This window comes from Atractosteus spatula, chromosome 12 (assembly GCF_055471065.1).
Source record: "Atractosteus spatula isolate fAtrSpa1 chromosome 12, fAtrSpa1.hap1, whole genome shotgun sequence".
Classification (NCBI taxonomy): Eukaryota; Metazoa; Chordata; class Actinopteri; order Semionotiformes; family Lepisosteidae; genus Atractosteus; species Atractosteus spatula.
The window spans coordinates 2,915,030-2,932,990 of NC_142717.1; the positions used below are offsets into that span (position 1 = coordinate 2,915,030).

At 36.9% G+C, this 17,961-nt stretch overlaps 1 protein-coding gene across 2 annotated transcripts in view; it reads right to left on the bottom strand.

The window, feature by feature from the left end:
- Positions 1 to 17,961, bottom strand: part of rbms3 (RNA binding motif, single stranded interacting protein) — a 348,159-nt gene that overhangs the window by 105,691 nt on the left and 224,507 nt on the right. For both annotated transcript variants that reach the window (XM_088928552.1, XM_088928553.1), the window contains one exon: positions 15,721 to 15,812. In XM_088928552.1, the coding sequence (XP_088784678.1) occupies positions 15,721 to 15,812 (92 nt within the window). The remainder of the gene's footprint in view (positions 1 to 15,720; positions 15,813 to 17,961) is intronic.

Genomic DNA, 17,961 nt, shown 5'->3' on the forward strand with positions numbered 1-17,961 from the left:
AATGGCTTGGAAGGGACACAAAATGACAGGACCTTTAATTGAACTTACTTAATTGAATATCAAGCATCCATGAATCATAAGGCTGGTACTGTAGATAGATTTAAATATATCATGGTAGAATGGAGGCACTTTTAGTAAATATTTTGCTCAAGTATTTAATGCTAATAGGCTAAGAGTTAACATTTTATTAATGAGTTTTTGTGTGTTAAAGTATTAAAGTAGTTTCTTAGGTGTGTGTGTGGGGGGGGAGGATACAGTACCGTTTCTATAAATTCAGGAGTGGCATGTAATGTTTTGAGAGCCATTTCAGTTCCACGATGAACCACATTTCGTAATGCTTGCTAACACAGCATCAAACTAATACTTTTACTTTCTGTACTTCCCTCTTTTGTCGTTTTACAACCCAGTGACCCCCTCCTCCTTTTTTGTTGTGGTAGTAAATCAATACCCAGAAATTCCTTGGACAAAAAGTGAAATTAAAAAAAAACAAACAAACAGAGAAACCTTCCGAATTGTCAGTTACATACCACGCACAGAGGTACAGTATATTTGCTGTTGACGTGTTTTGAATTTGTTTTCTGAAGGCATTTCAAGAGCAGCAGTAGAATACGGCTGGATGTTTTGCCATCAGAGTTACTTGACAGATGCCTCCCCTGTTATCTTTGCTGTAAATGCGGTAAATAACAGGAGAACACAGCTTAAGACAAGCTTAAAAACATTTTGCAAGAAACAAAATGCAGCAAGAGAGCTTCAGACCTTTCAGATCCTTAAGTGGATGTGTTCGCTGCGTACATAAATGAGCAGTGCTCTGTTTGCCAAGAGACTGACAGGGAATTATTCTAGTCAGCTGCCAGAATGTTCAATACAGGCTGAACCAATACAAGAGCATGGAGGTCTAGTTTCATCCAGATTAAAGTTCACAGTCAGAGTCTTTCTGAGTCAAGCAATAGTTGGTATATGGATCACTTTATTAGGACCAAAAGGAGTGTTTTATAAGATGTTCTGAATCGCTATGCCTTCTCTGCTTCATCTCATGCTGCAGTGCATCTTGTTTTAATTCTCTCCTGGTTTCTGTTTTGTCCATTATTTCACAAGCTACTGGACAACCAAAGCACAAACATCTGTTTCCCATCAAAGCAACTGCTTCTTCAGAAGACTAAAAAAAAAAAATTAAAAAAGGCTGGAATGAGGGATGTGAAAAAAAAGTCTTAACTTTTTTAGAAATTGGGATGGCAATACAAATAGCTGAAGCGTGATTTAGAAATGTGTTTTTTTTTCTTTTTGCTAAATGTCAAATTGAACATTGTTTCACGTACAGAACATAATACTCAAACAGTACTTCTGAATGCAGAAGGGTATGCAGCTGATTATAAGCAACACAGGCTGATCTATCAAAAAGCCTTTCAAATGTTTTTGTAGAAGCCAGTCTTAAATTGGACAGATAGGTACAGTATTCTATTTTAAATAAGGGCGTATGCAGAGTAGAAAAACTGTAGAAAAACCAGGACTTGATGCCAATACCATAATATGAGCAGCAGAGGTTTTCTGATTAAAAAACAAAACAAGTACCAGGGAAGAAAAAAAAAAGCACTGTGAAATGAAAGTACTGTAACATTTGCTTTGCATTTTGACTGGTCCTTCTAGTACTTTAAAGAAAAGCCTCAGGGGTAACACAGAACAGGGTACTGTAGTGGAAAAAATCCAGCTATTAAACTGTCACTAAAATGCCCCTTTGCCAAAGCTGTTTAGTGTAATTTAAAACCTTCCCTATCAGGATCTGCCTGGGAAGGCCTGTTATCTCAGACTGGGTCTTATTACTTCTACAAAAAAATCTACTAAATGCTCTGGCAGGTAGAGCTGCACTTCAGGTGTGATCAGAGGTGAACAAACCAAGCCGATTTCCAGTGCTTTTTATGCCATCTTCAACTGAAGTGAAGGCTGTTAAGTTAAGGAAGGTACAGTAGTATTGTGTTTAGAGCACAGCACATGCTAAGCCTGATATTTCCCCAACTCAAAGATCGCTTCACTTTTATTCAGTCTTCCTCGCAACGCCGTGATTAGTGTAGCAGCAGGCCCCTGTATCAGCCACCCCGAGCCTGTGGAACTCAGTGGAGCGTGTCCTCGGCCTGATTATATCCACAGTAAATATGGGATTTCAAATCTTGTATCAAAGGTTGCTCGGGAGGGCAGAATGAAACGTCTTGCCGATCTGAGTTAAACAGATCTAGCTTCTTTTTTTTTTCTTTCCTGGGGAATTCTAGTTCTTGCTCATTAGACTAAATTAGCGACTCCAATGTCATGAGCATTTATCAGTCTGGTAGCCCATTCGGCGAGGCCTGCAGTCTGCACAATGGGGTGTTTTACTATCCTTTGGCCTCGGCTAATATGATTGAGGCAAGTGGAAATGGAAATCGTCAGTATAATTTAACACGAGGAGCCTGTAAAATTCATTAGAACACAGGTGTTGAAAACACTTTAGAAAGCACATTATTTAAACCAATATTTTAGTCAAGTCAGAATGGGACGGAGCCTGACCTTTCAAGAGTTGGCATGTCCTTGTAATGAAACTCTTTCCTTCCTGCCTTTTTTTTTTTTCCATTTAGCACTTGACTGCTGAATCAGTTTTAATTACAAGTTATGGGGACCAGAAAGGAATTTATATCTGCAATAAGCATTGAATCCTAATTACTGCATGCGGCTGTGAGAAAATGTAAAAAAAGAATATTACTCGACTGTAATACTGTGCCAATCCAGTGTCTGCATATGCATTTACTGGTGCTGGTTTTAAAAGGGTGGGGTTTGCAGTGCAATTTCTTAAAGATCCCCTAACGTATTTTGTGATTCCTTAATTACAACAAACACAATCAAATTCAATTTAAAAATAATAATAACCATAATCTGCCAATTTCCAGTCACATTAGCCCTCCCCAATCAGTGGTATTCTGCTCCATGTTTGCACAGTACCTAAGCAGCCCTAAAATACAATACAGCTGTCACAATGACAGCAGTGGACAGATCCATATAAATAATACCAGCACAGGTCAGGATCCAGCATGTCAGCTTGTCACATGAGGACCGTCTCTGACAGTTGACCCTAACCCAAAGTGTGTTCACAGGTAATCCTTCAGTGGAGGGGTTGCACCAGTAAGATGAGTTAATAATCCACGTTTGAATCCATTATTACTTTATTATACGTCGGAAAATAATCTGAAATCCCCACCCCAGCACACACTATGTTTCACCTACTGCACCTGAGTTGCTCAGTTTTCCATTTCACTTTAAATGGCCAAATTCAAGGTTTAAAGGCATGATTGTGACATACAGTACTGTACTGTAAGTGTGTGTAGTAACTGTATCCCCAGTACAACACAGATAATATAAGATATACTGTATATGGAGCTCTTTGAGAAGACAGTGGCAAACAATCTGAATTGCCACCAGATTTTAAACATGGAGTATTGGCTGTACTGTGAAACAACAACAATGGAAAACTCAAATAAAAAAGCAAACTGCTGAAAACACTTTAAAGATGAAGTGGGCCGATTTGTGAATATTATAGTCACACCTGTGTTTTTTTTTTTAACTGTTCATTGCGATAATTCATAGTTTACAAGAATAAAGCTTAATTTAAAAAAAAAGATTAACAGATTTTCTACAGGACTATACATCCCATGGCGATGTATTCGTCTCTTAACACATCTTTCACTATAAAATAAAAGTCTAGGATAACAGTTTAGGATTTCACCGAACGTGACTAATAAAAATGGAATTCTTGAGAATGCAACTGGTGTTCTTGACACAACGAGCAGGGTGGAGGTCTTAACACTAGTATCTCACTGAACCATCAAGCTATTTTAGATTGGGATTCTTAGTAAGGAAGGGTACTGACCAGCCCTTCACTGTTTAGAAAAAGATCTATCCAGCATAAAGCAGAGGGGAAGCGTGGCCATGATCCATGTTAAAGCCGTGTACATCAGCAAGTGGTGTGATATCGCTTTGCTAGTGAGTCCATTCCAGGAGGAATCATGTCATTCCACTGTGCAAAAAAAGCCTGCAGAATTTCAGAATGCTAATTCCAGGTATTGAGCTGTTTCCTAACAGGCATGTCTATCTCTGCATTAAAAGCTTTGGGGACTGAAAGCCGCGAGGAAATGAACACTCTTAACTTGAAAATAAATGCGAGTAAACACGCCAAACTTTCCTCCAAGGTATTTTTTACTTGCACACTGTTAAATTGCCCTTCACATAAAAAACATTTACTGTACAGTTTATTATGACACACTGTACGTGTACTGTAGTTCTGTCATTTAATTAGCTTGCTGTATTCTTCAATGTGGGTGAGTGAGTACAGCTGTAGTTTCAGTCAGAAAAAAGCAAACTGCAGTGCGATTTATTAAACACTTCAAACATTTTGATATCTCCATCTGATCCATCATTCATACTGCTTTCAGCAATCAAAAGGCTTTTTCAGTAGAGTTTTTAAAATTAGACTTTGTATTCTAACAACTGCATAACAAAAACTATTCAGTGTGCAGCAGTGAAATTTGTACAACACTTCTAAATGGAGCCTTGAGAAATACTGTATACTGCACTCATGTAAGAATGACAGGGATCACCTACAGTAAATAGCTTTAGGGTAAACTCATATACAATATCCTACCACAATGCAGGACATCAGGGACATACAGTACTAAGTGGTTACACTAAGCCTATATACCTCTTTCTTGTCAAAAGTATACTGGAAAGTTTATTTTAACATACAGTAGCACATGTGGTCCCATTTGTATATGTTGTTAATTGCTACATTACATGGTGCACTGTTTTCACAGTTCAGATCAAGATTTTATTAGCACCTAGTATATTTTGTACTGAATGCAGATGATGGTGTGAAATTGTTGCAAGCCAGAGAGTCATACATACTGTAAATATCAGAAAACAAAAGAACAATCGCAGTAATTATTTAAGAAGAATAGTCTCTCAATTTACAGTACAGTACCGTAATGCAACAATCGTTCACAGTTTATCAAACTATGCACCAGGAAGAGCAGCTATTCTGTTTACATTTTAAATTTGTTAATTTCTGTCCCACATTTATACACTTATACAGTATACTAATATTTTTTCAGCAATATTATTAATCTTAAAAAGTATTTTAAGGGACATATTGTACTTAAGACAAGCATAAACAATGAGTTTCAATGATCACACTTTACCATCAAGATAGGTGTGCAGCCAGGCTAATTTAGTTAGGTCTTTCTAAGTACTGTTTAATAGCTTGACCACATTCTGTAAAAAAACAAATGTCAATTGTGACATTACTGGTGATATTTGATATTCCATTGTATCGCTGTGAATCTTCTCATGCAGAGAGTGATCCAGTGGGATAATTTACCTCAAACTGAGCACAGTGATATGATTGAAATATAATTAGAATATTAAGACAAGCTCACTCTTGCTGGAATAATTCACAGACCCCCAGAGAGTACACTGAGAGTCAGATGTGTCACCCTCTGTGTTTCTGTGCCCTTGAAAGAAAATCAAAAGGCACAATTTAAAAAGAGTAAACGGCCTACAATGCCAAAGAAACTAAAAAAACAGATTTGTAAGCACTGTCACAAGTTGCAAAGAAAAAGAGAATTATGGTTTGGGTATACAGAGAACAGACATGGATACACAGAGATCATTTTGATTAATCCAGTACAAGACCTGTTTTTACTCTCGCTGATTCCCATTTTTTTTATTGCCCAGAATATATTAATTTAAGGTTTTTTGGGGGGGTTCCAAGTTTTCAGACTTATTACATGTTAATGGAGATGAGAAGTAACCAAAAAAAAAACGCTTATCAACCGTCAAAAAAGATAAACCAAAGAGAAGCAAACTACTCGAATAATACCGATAAAAAGCCAGGGTTTAAAATGTTCATGTAAGTACAGTCTTGCCTGCTGACTTACTAATATTTAAAAGCTCTTTTGTTTCTGCTACCGTATTTTCATATTGCCTCCTGAACACGCATTCCTACAAGACTGTCAGTTCTTTCGCCTTTGCCAGATCCGAGTTTCTTGCAAATAAAAATGTTTCTCAAACTTTCTGCAGGGACCCTGAGACGTACAGCAGAACGCCGTGGTTTGCAGTTCTGCTCAGCGGTTTGAATCTGCTGTTTTACGGATCAGGGGCAGAAGCCCTGGTTGTTTTGGCTACTCACGGACCCCAGCGGCGGAAATGCGCGACTTGCCGTGACTGCTCGGTTCGGCTAAGAGGAGCGCTTCGCCCTCGGAACACGGCACCGTCAAAACCACGCCAAGATACCGCGTGTTGATATCCCCCAGCTTTGAAATGTAATGAGAATCATTTGCCTGTGTACTGGAAAGTTAATAAGGCATTTTTATTTACAAAGACAGGTGCTGGGTACACAAAGTGGAGCGCTGTTCGTGCTAGAAGAATCTGATCTTCAAATTCTGTTCTGTTCATCCTCAATAATGTTTTGGTCATTATCCTCTTAAATGCACTTTGTTTTCTATTCATTAATCGATTCTCGGTTTACAAATATGCTTTACATATCTTCGATGAGGAAATTAATAAGTACAAAAATAGTAATATAGGAATAAAGGAATAAAAAAAAACAAAAACAATTTCTACTATATTGTATGCTGTTTTTCCATACTGTAAACCCATGCTAATTGAATCCTTTTGTTACATACTGTAGATAATCATCTAGTTCTAATCATCATTTTCACAACCTTATATCTAAGGATAGGTTAGGTACTACATTAGCAATTTTCCACTCAAGAGCAATTAGCCCTGTCTTAACTGATGGTTTATGATTAACATGGTTTCCTTAAATATAATTGGTAGAACACTACTGTATCAGAGAACACTATCAGGTCCAGTGGACCAAATTGCATACAGTAGATATGAGTTTGTTTTAAGTGTTTTACTTTACTTCATCCTGATCCTTATACTGTTGTTAACGTCAATCATTCATTTTTAGTCTCCATTGCAAGATTTTTTTCTATCAAACTCTTTGACTTTGCAAGATTTATTTTTGACTGGTGATGGAAACTGATGAAATAATTACTGTACATCCCTTTTCTCTAACTGGGTCTTGTTCTTTTTGCATGATGTGAACATTTATTTTTTTCATTGATTCATTAAAACCACTTACTGTAGGCCAGAGCATTTTAGACTTTGATTTACTTATTCTTGGAATGATTTTGTTCTGGTCCTCCAGCAGAATATCTTTAAATTGCTGACATCCAATTTCTGCCAGTTGTATACTGTATGTGTCCTATTCCATTCTATTTCTCTTAAATTGTCTCTCATTACTTCACAGTCTGTGGTCCTGAAATTGTAAACCTTTGTTTTGGTCTGTATGGTTTCAAAGCTCATACATCATGATCACAGTTTCCTAAAGGTTCACTCACCCCTGTTATCCTTACTCCATTTTGATAGTGTGAAATGACAATCAATACAGATATTCCATTAGTACAGTAGGTACTCTGACAAACTGAGTAAGAAAGCAGTCATTATCTAAGTATACCATATTAGTTGCGGGTATTGACATCTCTAACTGTTTTCTTGATCTATGCAATAACCACTTCTTCATTTTCACATCCATTCCTGACTTAATTATATTAGACAACATTTCAAATGATACCTGAACTTGGTGGTCATGATGATAAGACTATGCTTTTTGAAGGTTTGTTAGACTGTGAGTCTGGCCCATACAGATGCTTAGACCCTCAACTGAGAAGTTCCTGTGCTTGAATGCTCTTTTTGATGTACTGTATAGTACTACAACTCCACCTCTTCCATCTTTCCTGTCTCTCCAGAGCACTGTGTACCCATTAATGCTGAATTCATCACCATCATCTGTTCTGGAAAAAAGTTGTAACCGTTCACAGGGTAAAGGACTTGGCAGCAATGCTCTGCTGGTAAACACCACCATTATTCTTTAGGGATTTGGGGAGCGAATGAACGGAACAAGTTACACAGCCATGTCAAGATTGGCATTCTTCAAGAAATGGCTCAACGATATACTCAGATCACTTAGCTACTAGCAAGCCATTGAGCGAGATGGTTCAGATGACCCCCTCTTGTTTCCAGACATTCTTATATTCTTGTGTATTTTTCCAGTGCCCAGCCTGAAAGTATGAAAGGCACAGATTAGGCTAACAAAAACAGATTGCTTTCTATCACCATCACCCCAGACAGCATCCCCGCCTTTCATGTTATAATGAAGTCCTCAGGAGTTTATGGAAAATCCAACATTCATTTTAGACAGATCTCACCACTCACAGCAGTTGCCAAGTTCAGAAAGCAAGGCTACAAATCTCCACCGGATTACACACTCACCTAAAAGCATGAGCCTCAATGTGCATCTGTGATTTCTTTCCAGGCTTAATGTATGATTCTAATTTACTCTGTTAGTTATGAGCATATAAATCATAGGGACACTCTTCTGGTGCTTCTGACTAAATGTTCACATGCTAAGTGTTTAAATATTATCAGTGGCTAATTTACCAGGGTACATTTTTGTGTTTTCTTCTTCACAGAAGCTTTATGTGCTATAAAGTGGAAAAAAAAAATCTTCGAAGTGAAAACCTTACATCAATTGAGAAGGAAAATGCATTCTGTTGCATACTTGCATACTTCTGTTACCTGATGGTTATTTCCCAATTTGTTTCTGGTCAATTCTTAAAAATGACTTAGAGTATTAAAACCCCTCATTGACACTCTCTATGCAAGCATAGTCTTTAGTACAGTATAACAAACCACACAAGCAAACTGATAACAGAAAGAAAGAAACTGAATCAATTTTTAACCTTCTGTTTCCTCTTGTAACACCAATATACTGTAATTGCTAAGAAATACTACACAAAATCTCTACTTTGCCATGACTCACACAAGCATTTATTGCACCTGCTGGACTGTAACACTGTTATTAGGGTGACAGGTGAACATTTATGGCTATTCCAAACAAAAGTGCTGTAACTGTAATTTAAAAATCAACAGCATTCATCTAATAAAACACACAAAGCAATCTAAAATGAGTCAGTTGTCAAAACTGTAAAAAATGTGTTAGTGAGAAAACAATGTGGGCATTGCTCTAATCATTTCATCATACTTAAAAAAAACTACCCTTCTTTAAACTGGTGCGTATCTTATGTTCAGACATAAAAACACAATACAGCGCAACTGATTGGCCAATACAATTTCATTTTTTTCTCAGAGAAGAAATGAGTCTAATTTATGTCACACATATGGAAATAAGCATAAGTCCTCCTATAACATATTTGTGCACTTTTTCCAAGCATTTCTTTTTCTTGTAACTATATAATGCTTTTATCATTTCATTTTCCTCATTCTGCAGTTTTTCCTAGATTGCCACAAAGCTTACACATCGCTGAGATGCCATTATAGAAATCCTATCGGTTTTGCATGAATGACTGGACTGCAGGCTGTTTACAGCTTTCATCTTCTCTTTTGAGGAAAAGTATAATAAAATACAGAACATACTGGATTTGCACTCTGCCAGTATTGTAAACCTAAATAACTAAACAACTAAATAACCTTCTATGGTTAAGCCACCACACAGAAACCTAATGTCCATATTTGGCTTAGAGAGAATTTCCTTGCTCTGACAGTTGACAGTTTCATTCTGCACAATGTACTGCAGCACTATTTCTTCAAAATAAAGAAATTAATAATCACAAAGACTAAAAGCTCCATTGTAGCACAGTATATCAACTTGTATAACAGAGCAAATGTTTCATAGAAGCGAGGCATGTAGAGAGACACAGATTTACAATGCTGCCTCTATTAACGGAATTACAGCAGATCTCAGACGCTAATCCAACCTGGCCGAGAGAAAACGAAGAGAATTATCAGAGGAATTCTGGGTGGCTGCTGTTGTTCTGCAAGTCGTGGTGCAGAGTTTCCAAACCCAAATGTGGTGTAGGAGGTACAGCCCTTTCGATGAAATATTGAAAAGCAGTCCACACTGCTTTTTCATTAAAGATCCCGTGGCACTGTTCTTAAAAATGAGCCCTGGTATCACAGCTAAATTCAACACTGCTGTCCTCCTTGAATTCATTCAGCTGGTGATATGGTATCTCACAGCTTCATCTGATGTGCTGTACTGTATGTGCTGCTGATGCCGTATAATGGCTTCCACGTGTCACGCAGGGCATTTCACAGATAGATGAAGGGGTCCCCTACTATACTGTATATCTGAGGCTGTGTACAGTAGCATCTTTTGTGATGAAAAGCACTGTATGAATAATAACTGGTCTTATTATTAAACCCTTAATCTTAATCTTAAACTTAAACTTAATCCTTACTCTTACTCTTTCTTTACTTCACGAGGAATGACAGCAGCGGACGACTGGGAGAAAGTAGAACTGTTTTTGGAGATGTGAAGACTTGGTTTAGCCCGCTTGGCTGAGGCCTGACCTCCTGGCCACTGGACACAGAGAACAGGGCCCCCAAGTGACCAAGGGGGCAGCTGCGAGAGTGGAAAAGGGGTGGAGGGGGGATGCGAGAAACGAGCCAGGAAGAAGAGAGGGTGACATGTGGTATATTTAGCTCCACCTGGCGGTTTTACAAGGTGCTTCCGGATACTATTATCATATTTCAAGTTTCATGCGGTATGATGCGCAAAGATGCGCCACGCCTACCGCGTTTTGACGCAGCGTACTCCGTGCATTTTGAATGGCTGGATCTTTATAGGGACTGAGCGATTACGTCTGAATTATTGCGAGTTTCAGCTGCTGAGTTTAATTAGTTCAGTTGCCTTCATCCTTCCTGAACTTTTGTTTAAAACTCCACTTAATCACCCTAACAAAATTTGCTGTTTATGCTATTGCCTGAAAAGTTCACCTGTTTAGGAGTTAAAACACCCACAGAATACTCTGTTTCACCACAAGTTCTCTTCATGCTGGATGATCTTTAACATCCTTTGCCCCAGGAAAGTCTCACCTGCTTTAATACTATTTAGACGGTTTTACACCAGAGGTTTTTGAGTGCCCTCTGTCTCTTTTGTCCATCTGAAAGGCATTCACTTCCACAGAATAGTTATGGAAAATATAAGAAACCAACACGTATCAGAAAGAGCAAGAGGTTAAATGGTCCATGTTTTCAGTTAATACACTTGTCAGCCTTCTAATCTGTTCTAAACCGGCTTTAAAGGGATGTGTTATTTTTACAAGCTTTCTGGGCAAGCAGAATTCCCTAAAACACTACAAAATGGCCCTTTGGCACAGGAGAGAAGTTGTGTGTTACTACAGCCCTAGTTTGCGCCCACACTCCTAGACAGCATACTCTCAACAGCATACTTACTTTCTAATAAGAGAATGATTAATTAAATATTTAGATTTATTAGAGTCATCTGTAAGAATTCTGTTATTAGTGACCAAAGTTGCATTCCTTAAAGTCATAAAATAAAAACAATCTTAGGTAATTACTGTTTTATTATCTAACTTTTTTTCAGTCTCATGGGAGATATTTCAGTACCAGAGAGCTCCCTAAACAGTCCACAAACTCAATGTAAGCAGGCAATTGAAGGAGCAAATAAAATAAATTCTTATCCTTGCAGCTGTGTAAAAAAAAACACCTTTAATAAAAAAGAAGTTAATAGCATTGCAGCTGAAACACCCTTAACTTGATTATTCTGATGTTTAATTTAATGAGCTTAAAGCCTCCAGTCTTACTGCTTTTAATTGCACTTTCTTTTATTGCTCATTGTTGAAGATATATAGGGCATTATAAAGCTTTAAGGAGTAAAGCTTATTTTCTCCAGCAATCCTTCAGTATATTTCTAACTTCAATTACTGTAGATGAAGAAAACTCTTAAAGAAATCATTTATGCAGGAAAATTAAATATCTTTAAGATTTCTATTTCTGATATTATGCATCATCAGGAATGTTAAAGTCAGTATTTCAATCAGACAAGTGTTTGAGAAATCAACTGAATGTTATTAAATTAATAAATTAAGCCATTTACAAAACGTAAGTAAAAGAAAGGTCAGTTACTGTTAAGACAAACTATGAAATGCAGTTTGGGATTGAAATGACTTTTAACTAATATATTTGTTTACATAGAGCAAAAAATCAAACCATGTTGTCTAAACCAATTCCCTTGGATGCTTTAAGAAAAGACTGGATGAGACCCTAAGATCAATGAAATACTAGAAGCCAAATAAGTAAGATGAGCTGAAAAGGTTACTCTTTAGAGTAATGTGCAGTATTTTTTATGCCCTTACACTCACTAATTATTGATGAATTGCCCATTAATAACATAGTTCTAGCATATCTATTAGTAATATGTTAAAAATAATCGGGTAAATCTACTGTATACGTGTTTTGGTGTTATGTATTCTATTTCAGGTTTTTATGCTCATTGGTAAAAAGTGCCACAGGGAATAACAAAGGAAACATTCTGATGCTCCCAAATATGGCTAACCTAAACCAAAAAGAAGATGCTATAGAAAGTGGTTACAGCTGTTTAGCTCCTGAACATCATTTTGAAAGTAATTGATTCATGTTTTCCTGGATGGGTTGTTGATGTGATTCACTGAGTCATTCAGCTCAAGGAGATGCATTGAGCATCAAGCCAAGTGAGTCAACATACTGTAGGAAATGATTCCGTTGCAATCTCGTAGCTCAGGGAATAAAGAGAGAAACGTGGTAACTGTGGGTCTACTGTACGTGCACAGCATGTATTCGTTATTGTATATTTGAATGCAAATATGCCCCAGTGTAGGTAAATAACATAATTTTATGTTGCTGTTTTGTTAGCTTTCTATTACTGTATTTATTCTTCGTTAATGATACATCACATCAGCTATCCTTATCTGATAACATTGTTTTGATGTGACTGGAAATAAGAACTTACAAGTTGCCATACAGTCTGACTGCTGTATTTTCTATCATTTTCCCATGAATAATTACCATTGTTTTGTGATTTTTAATAATTAATAAAAATCTACATTTGATGTCACTATGTTTTTCTCACCTTGTTTTTTCTGTAACAGGTTTATTATAAATAAGTATAATAAAATGAGTGCTGCTTGTCAATATTTTTGCTCATCATGTACATTCTGTTTTTTGCCTGGCAAAAGACAACTGTTTTCCAAAAACAGGCTAAGCTCCCATCAACTCAACTGTCTACACATTAAGATATTTCCTCTTGTATTTTCATAAAAAATATAACCTACTGCAGTTTCTGAAACCAAGTGGCTTTCAGTGTTGAAGTATGAAAACTGCCAATACTATCAATTGTACATGAATTGTTAATTATTCCTTCTATGACTCATACCTGTCCCAGAGGTGCTGTTTCATTCAGGAAAAATGATGAACTACAGTAGACGAATAAATCTTTTGAACTGACTCACTTAACTAGACTGAATCAAGTGAGTCGATTCACTAAAAAGAATCAAGCTACCGAGCTTTAGAAGTAGTTACTGTAACTCTTGACCTCGGGGTTGCATGGCATTTTTTAAGCAGGGAGTTTTCTCCACACCTGTAGGCTGGATCTTCCATCATGGAGGAATTCAACAGGTTCTGAGGGGGTGACGTTACCTTCTGTAACATACTTGGAGTCAGATGAGTCCTAATGCACCAGATTTGTTCCAGATTTGTACAGACTCATTTGTCTGCTTCTTTTGAATTACACTGGTTGTTTTCTTCACTGTTTGCCTGGAGTGTCTGACTTGCAGAATCATAAATTTGTGCCTGCCCTGCTCCTGTGTCCCATTAGTAAGTAGTCCATAAAAAAAGGATTTTCTCCCCAAAATGACCCAAGTCATGGTTTAGTGAAGCAAACGGGATTATTCTGATGGGCTAAAATAGTTATGTCCAAGTAAAAAAACAAAATCTAGCCACAAACTAAAGTCAAGGTGACGACTGAGTAGTTTATATTCCATCCAGTATCATATAAATATTCCAAAAAGAAGATTAGTGTAGATAAATGTTTCATAGAAAAATAAAAATAACTCTGGACAGCTTCCTTAAATTGCTTTTCAAAATCACTTCAAAAATGTCTCCATCCAATTTAATAAGCGCATTACAAATCTCTAAATTGTTGCTTCAAATATCTGTATGAATGACTGGAATTTTAATTCATGTATGATTTATTTATTACAATGCCTTCACAAACACACTAATACAACTTTAAAAATCCTGGTTAGAATTATTTATGTCCCAGGGTCTTGCAGATTAGGTTAAAGCTAAATAAACCCAATCTAATGAAAGCAGTAATCTTCAGAGCAGCATTAAATGATATAGCAACACAGTGAATGCATTACTTACCCCTGACCCCAACTTCCCAGAGGTAATGCAGCACCTTGCAAATGAACCCCCCATTCCAAGATGTCCCTTTTAATTGAATTACAATTGATGTATACATGTGTATACTAAAAGGAATACCTTTGGAGGTGAAGGGACTTAAATGTCTAGGAAAACTTCAAAGAAAAATCAAAAAGTAAAATATACTGATTGCATAAGTATTCACAACCTTTTCCATAGCAAACCTGAATTATTTCAGGTGCAAAATATTACGTTGAGAAGTCATGCAATTACTGTAGGTGAATGGCCTGCATCTGTGTGCATTGGCAAGGGCAGTCACTGTGAGGCCAACAGTGGCTTTGAGAGAGACGCAGAGTCCAATGGCTGAGATGTGAGAAAATGGCCACGAATTTGCAGTCATTCCACAAAGCTGACACGCACTGTGTGGCTGAATGGGAAAACCATCTCAAATCCCATTTAAACATTTATGTTATACATGTACTGCTGGGATATTGCAAAAGGTTTTGTGGTCAGTCGTGCTGTAATTGGAACTTTTTAGTCTAAGTGAAAAGGTCAAAACCATCACTGTTGACATTGCATGGTGGTGGAAGAATTATGGGACTCAGTCATCATCAGGAGCTGGACAGTGTGTCAAGCTTGTCATGCAGTACTTAGAGGAAAACCAGCTTCAGTCTGCTAAAGACTTAAAACTGGGGCAATAATTCACTTTTCAGCAGGACAATCACCCAAAGCCCAAGGCCAGAGCTACAGTACACTGGAACAGCTTAACAAGAAGAACATGAATGCCCGTGGGTGGCCCAGTAAAAGCCCTGATTTAAATTCAACTGGAAATCTGTGGGAAGATGTGAAAATTGTTGTCCATCAGCACTACCCAACCAATTTAACACGAGTTTGAGCGAGTTTGCAAAGGAGAATGGGACAATCCCAGTGTGCAAAGCGAAACGTTTTTATCCAAAAAAAACTCATATAATTGCTGCCAAAGCTGCTTCTATCATGCAGGTACTTATGCAACCATCATAATTTACTTGTTGATTTTTCTTTGCAGTGTTTGCCTGATTTAAACATCCTTCACTTATAAAAGTGTCCTGTTTCGATAAAATAGTCACTTTAAAAATGGGACATCATTGAAGGGGGGTGAACTTTAAACTATGACAAATGAGATTCAAAAGCAACTTTCATACCTCTTCTCTGGCATGCCTAATTTTCATTGAAAAAAATGCAATTTTAGTTCACTCTAAAAGAGGCTATGAAACACATTATGGATTATTTCTACTACACTATCACGGTATACTACAATGGTTTACTGCCTTTAGGTGTATATTTCAATGCAACACACAGCACACTTAGCATTATAAAAGATTTCTTTCAGTCAGCCATTAGAAACGTTTGGGGTTTTATAAATCAGCTGAAAATTACCTTTGCCATTTGCGCCTGTACTCCGCTGGCTTTGAGAGAGGCGACAGCTTTCTGTGCTGCTGCAGGGCTGTCAAAATCTACAAAGCCATATCCTGCAAAAAAGAAAATTATACAGTATAGATTAATGTGAAACTTTATAGTATGCTTCCTTCTTATCAAAAGAAAAACTAAATGCCCAGAATTCATATAGGAGAAGTGGAATTAATGAGGTATTGTATGCAGAAAGCAAAAGCATTAAAACAGTTTTTTTCTGTATATAGAACTTTGTGTTCCAGAGTCTGTTTTTTTTTTGCTTTTTCCAAAAAGGAGGAACAAGTTTTTTTCTGTTCATATTCCGTATTGATTTGTAATCTAAGACACCCCACAAAAGAAATTAGTAGTAGAATGCTACTGTAAGGAATACAAATAATGTACCATAGTAAGACATACTGTACATCTCCAACAAGCCTGACTGCTGATTACTGTGGAAATTATTCGTAATATTAATTAACCATTTGTCAGATTTAAAAATAATCATTGCAATTTTATTTTCACTGATGTATACAGTAAATAACATATTGCTATCTACAAATGGGTACTGGCAGTGGCATGCTTTAAGCACAACCATATGCCATTTTTCTTTGTGTTTTAGATCTGAAAACTAATTTAGGTAAAGCTTGCTGAACTGTAATGCTTGTATCTCAGCCTTTCATTTTTTCCAATGAATGAACAAAAAGCAATCTGGCCCTGTGAGGTGTGTTAGCAAGAATATCCCAAATAATGGGCGTTTATAAGCATCTGACGTCATGTCAAGACCGATCAAATTAACTGGCCAAATATGAACAATTTCTGTAACTGGTCATTGCATTGAGCTCAATGGGGGATAGCTGACTTGGTTTAATTTTTAATGTGCTTCAGGTAACTCGCTGCCTGTTTCTCACACACTAGACAACGGTTGTCTCACAGATATAGGAAACAAAGCGTTTCCTGGCCTTCAGCATTTTGACATCTAGTAATTGAGGAGCCAAGCCAGTGCTACATTTTAGGTCATGCTGCTTTCAATCTTTTAAACATCTTTTAAGCCTTTTATATAATATAATATAATATAATATAATATAAAGTTACATTTCTAATGTAAACAGATATGTTCAAATGGAGTTTGCACTGGTTTCAAATAGTTTAAAACTAATTCTCATATGACTCTTTTTTCTATGTTCCAGCAGTGGGCATCATTAACAGCTAGCTGCACAGTGCCTCAGAATTCAAGGCTCTTGCTATGCACTTTTTCCATGACTACCACGTATTTAGTGTCCTGTGTGTTTATTGTTCTGTACTACGCATTATATGTTATCATGCTTTGTTTTGTTGTCATTATTTATAATTATTTACTGTTCTGTAACGTACTGTGCAGATTGTGTGACTGTGTTGTCTATTTTACTGTACAGTACACGTCCCAGATAACAGCACAAATACAAAACCCAACATATATGTTTTTTTTAAATTACAGTACATGGCAAAATAAACTCCTCTCTCAATGTCAGACTTATATATCTAGAAAATCTAACACCAAACATTCACATATGAGCTTTATAACTACCTGTATGTTTAAGTTGCATGCAGGCTCATGGATCCATCATGACACCATTGTAGAAAATGGTAGTTACATTAATATAAATACAGAAATGGTGCCACACTCTACTAGGTTGGTACTTTTGATTTTATTTATTTTTCCTATGCAAAGAAAGTTCACAAACGTATTTTGGAGCTCACTTTTTTTTTCTTGTATCTACATGTGCGGCAGTTCAAAACTGGACAGGAACTGAAGAAGCGTATTAAGAAGGTGATATATTCTACAGAAGGCAACAGTTATTTTTAGCAGTTTTGTAAACATCGGTACTACGCAAAGTGTTATCCAAATGAGAATAACGACGTACAACAGAATATGATGTTCTATCATTTTGGCTGCCAGTCCATTTTCCACACAATTAAATTGGAAGAGGACCAAAGCTTGGCTTTTATACACCTTTCAATAATCTACAGTATGTGGCATCCTGCATTGTGGTGCAAAAACAACAAAAATAAAAAAAAATCCTTCATTAACCGCAAAATATATAACATTCTTCCAACAGCCAGTCAGCATGTGCAAAAATACAAGTAAACTGCACAACCACATGGCACTAATTACTGCTGTGAAGACAACTCAGGAAGAACAGGCTAGCATCACCTGTCCCACTGGGCTGTAAATAACACCCTCAGGGTCTC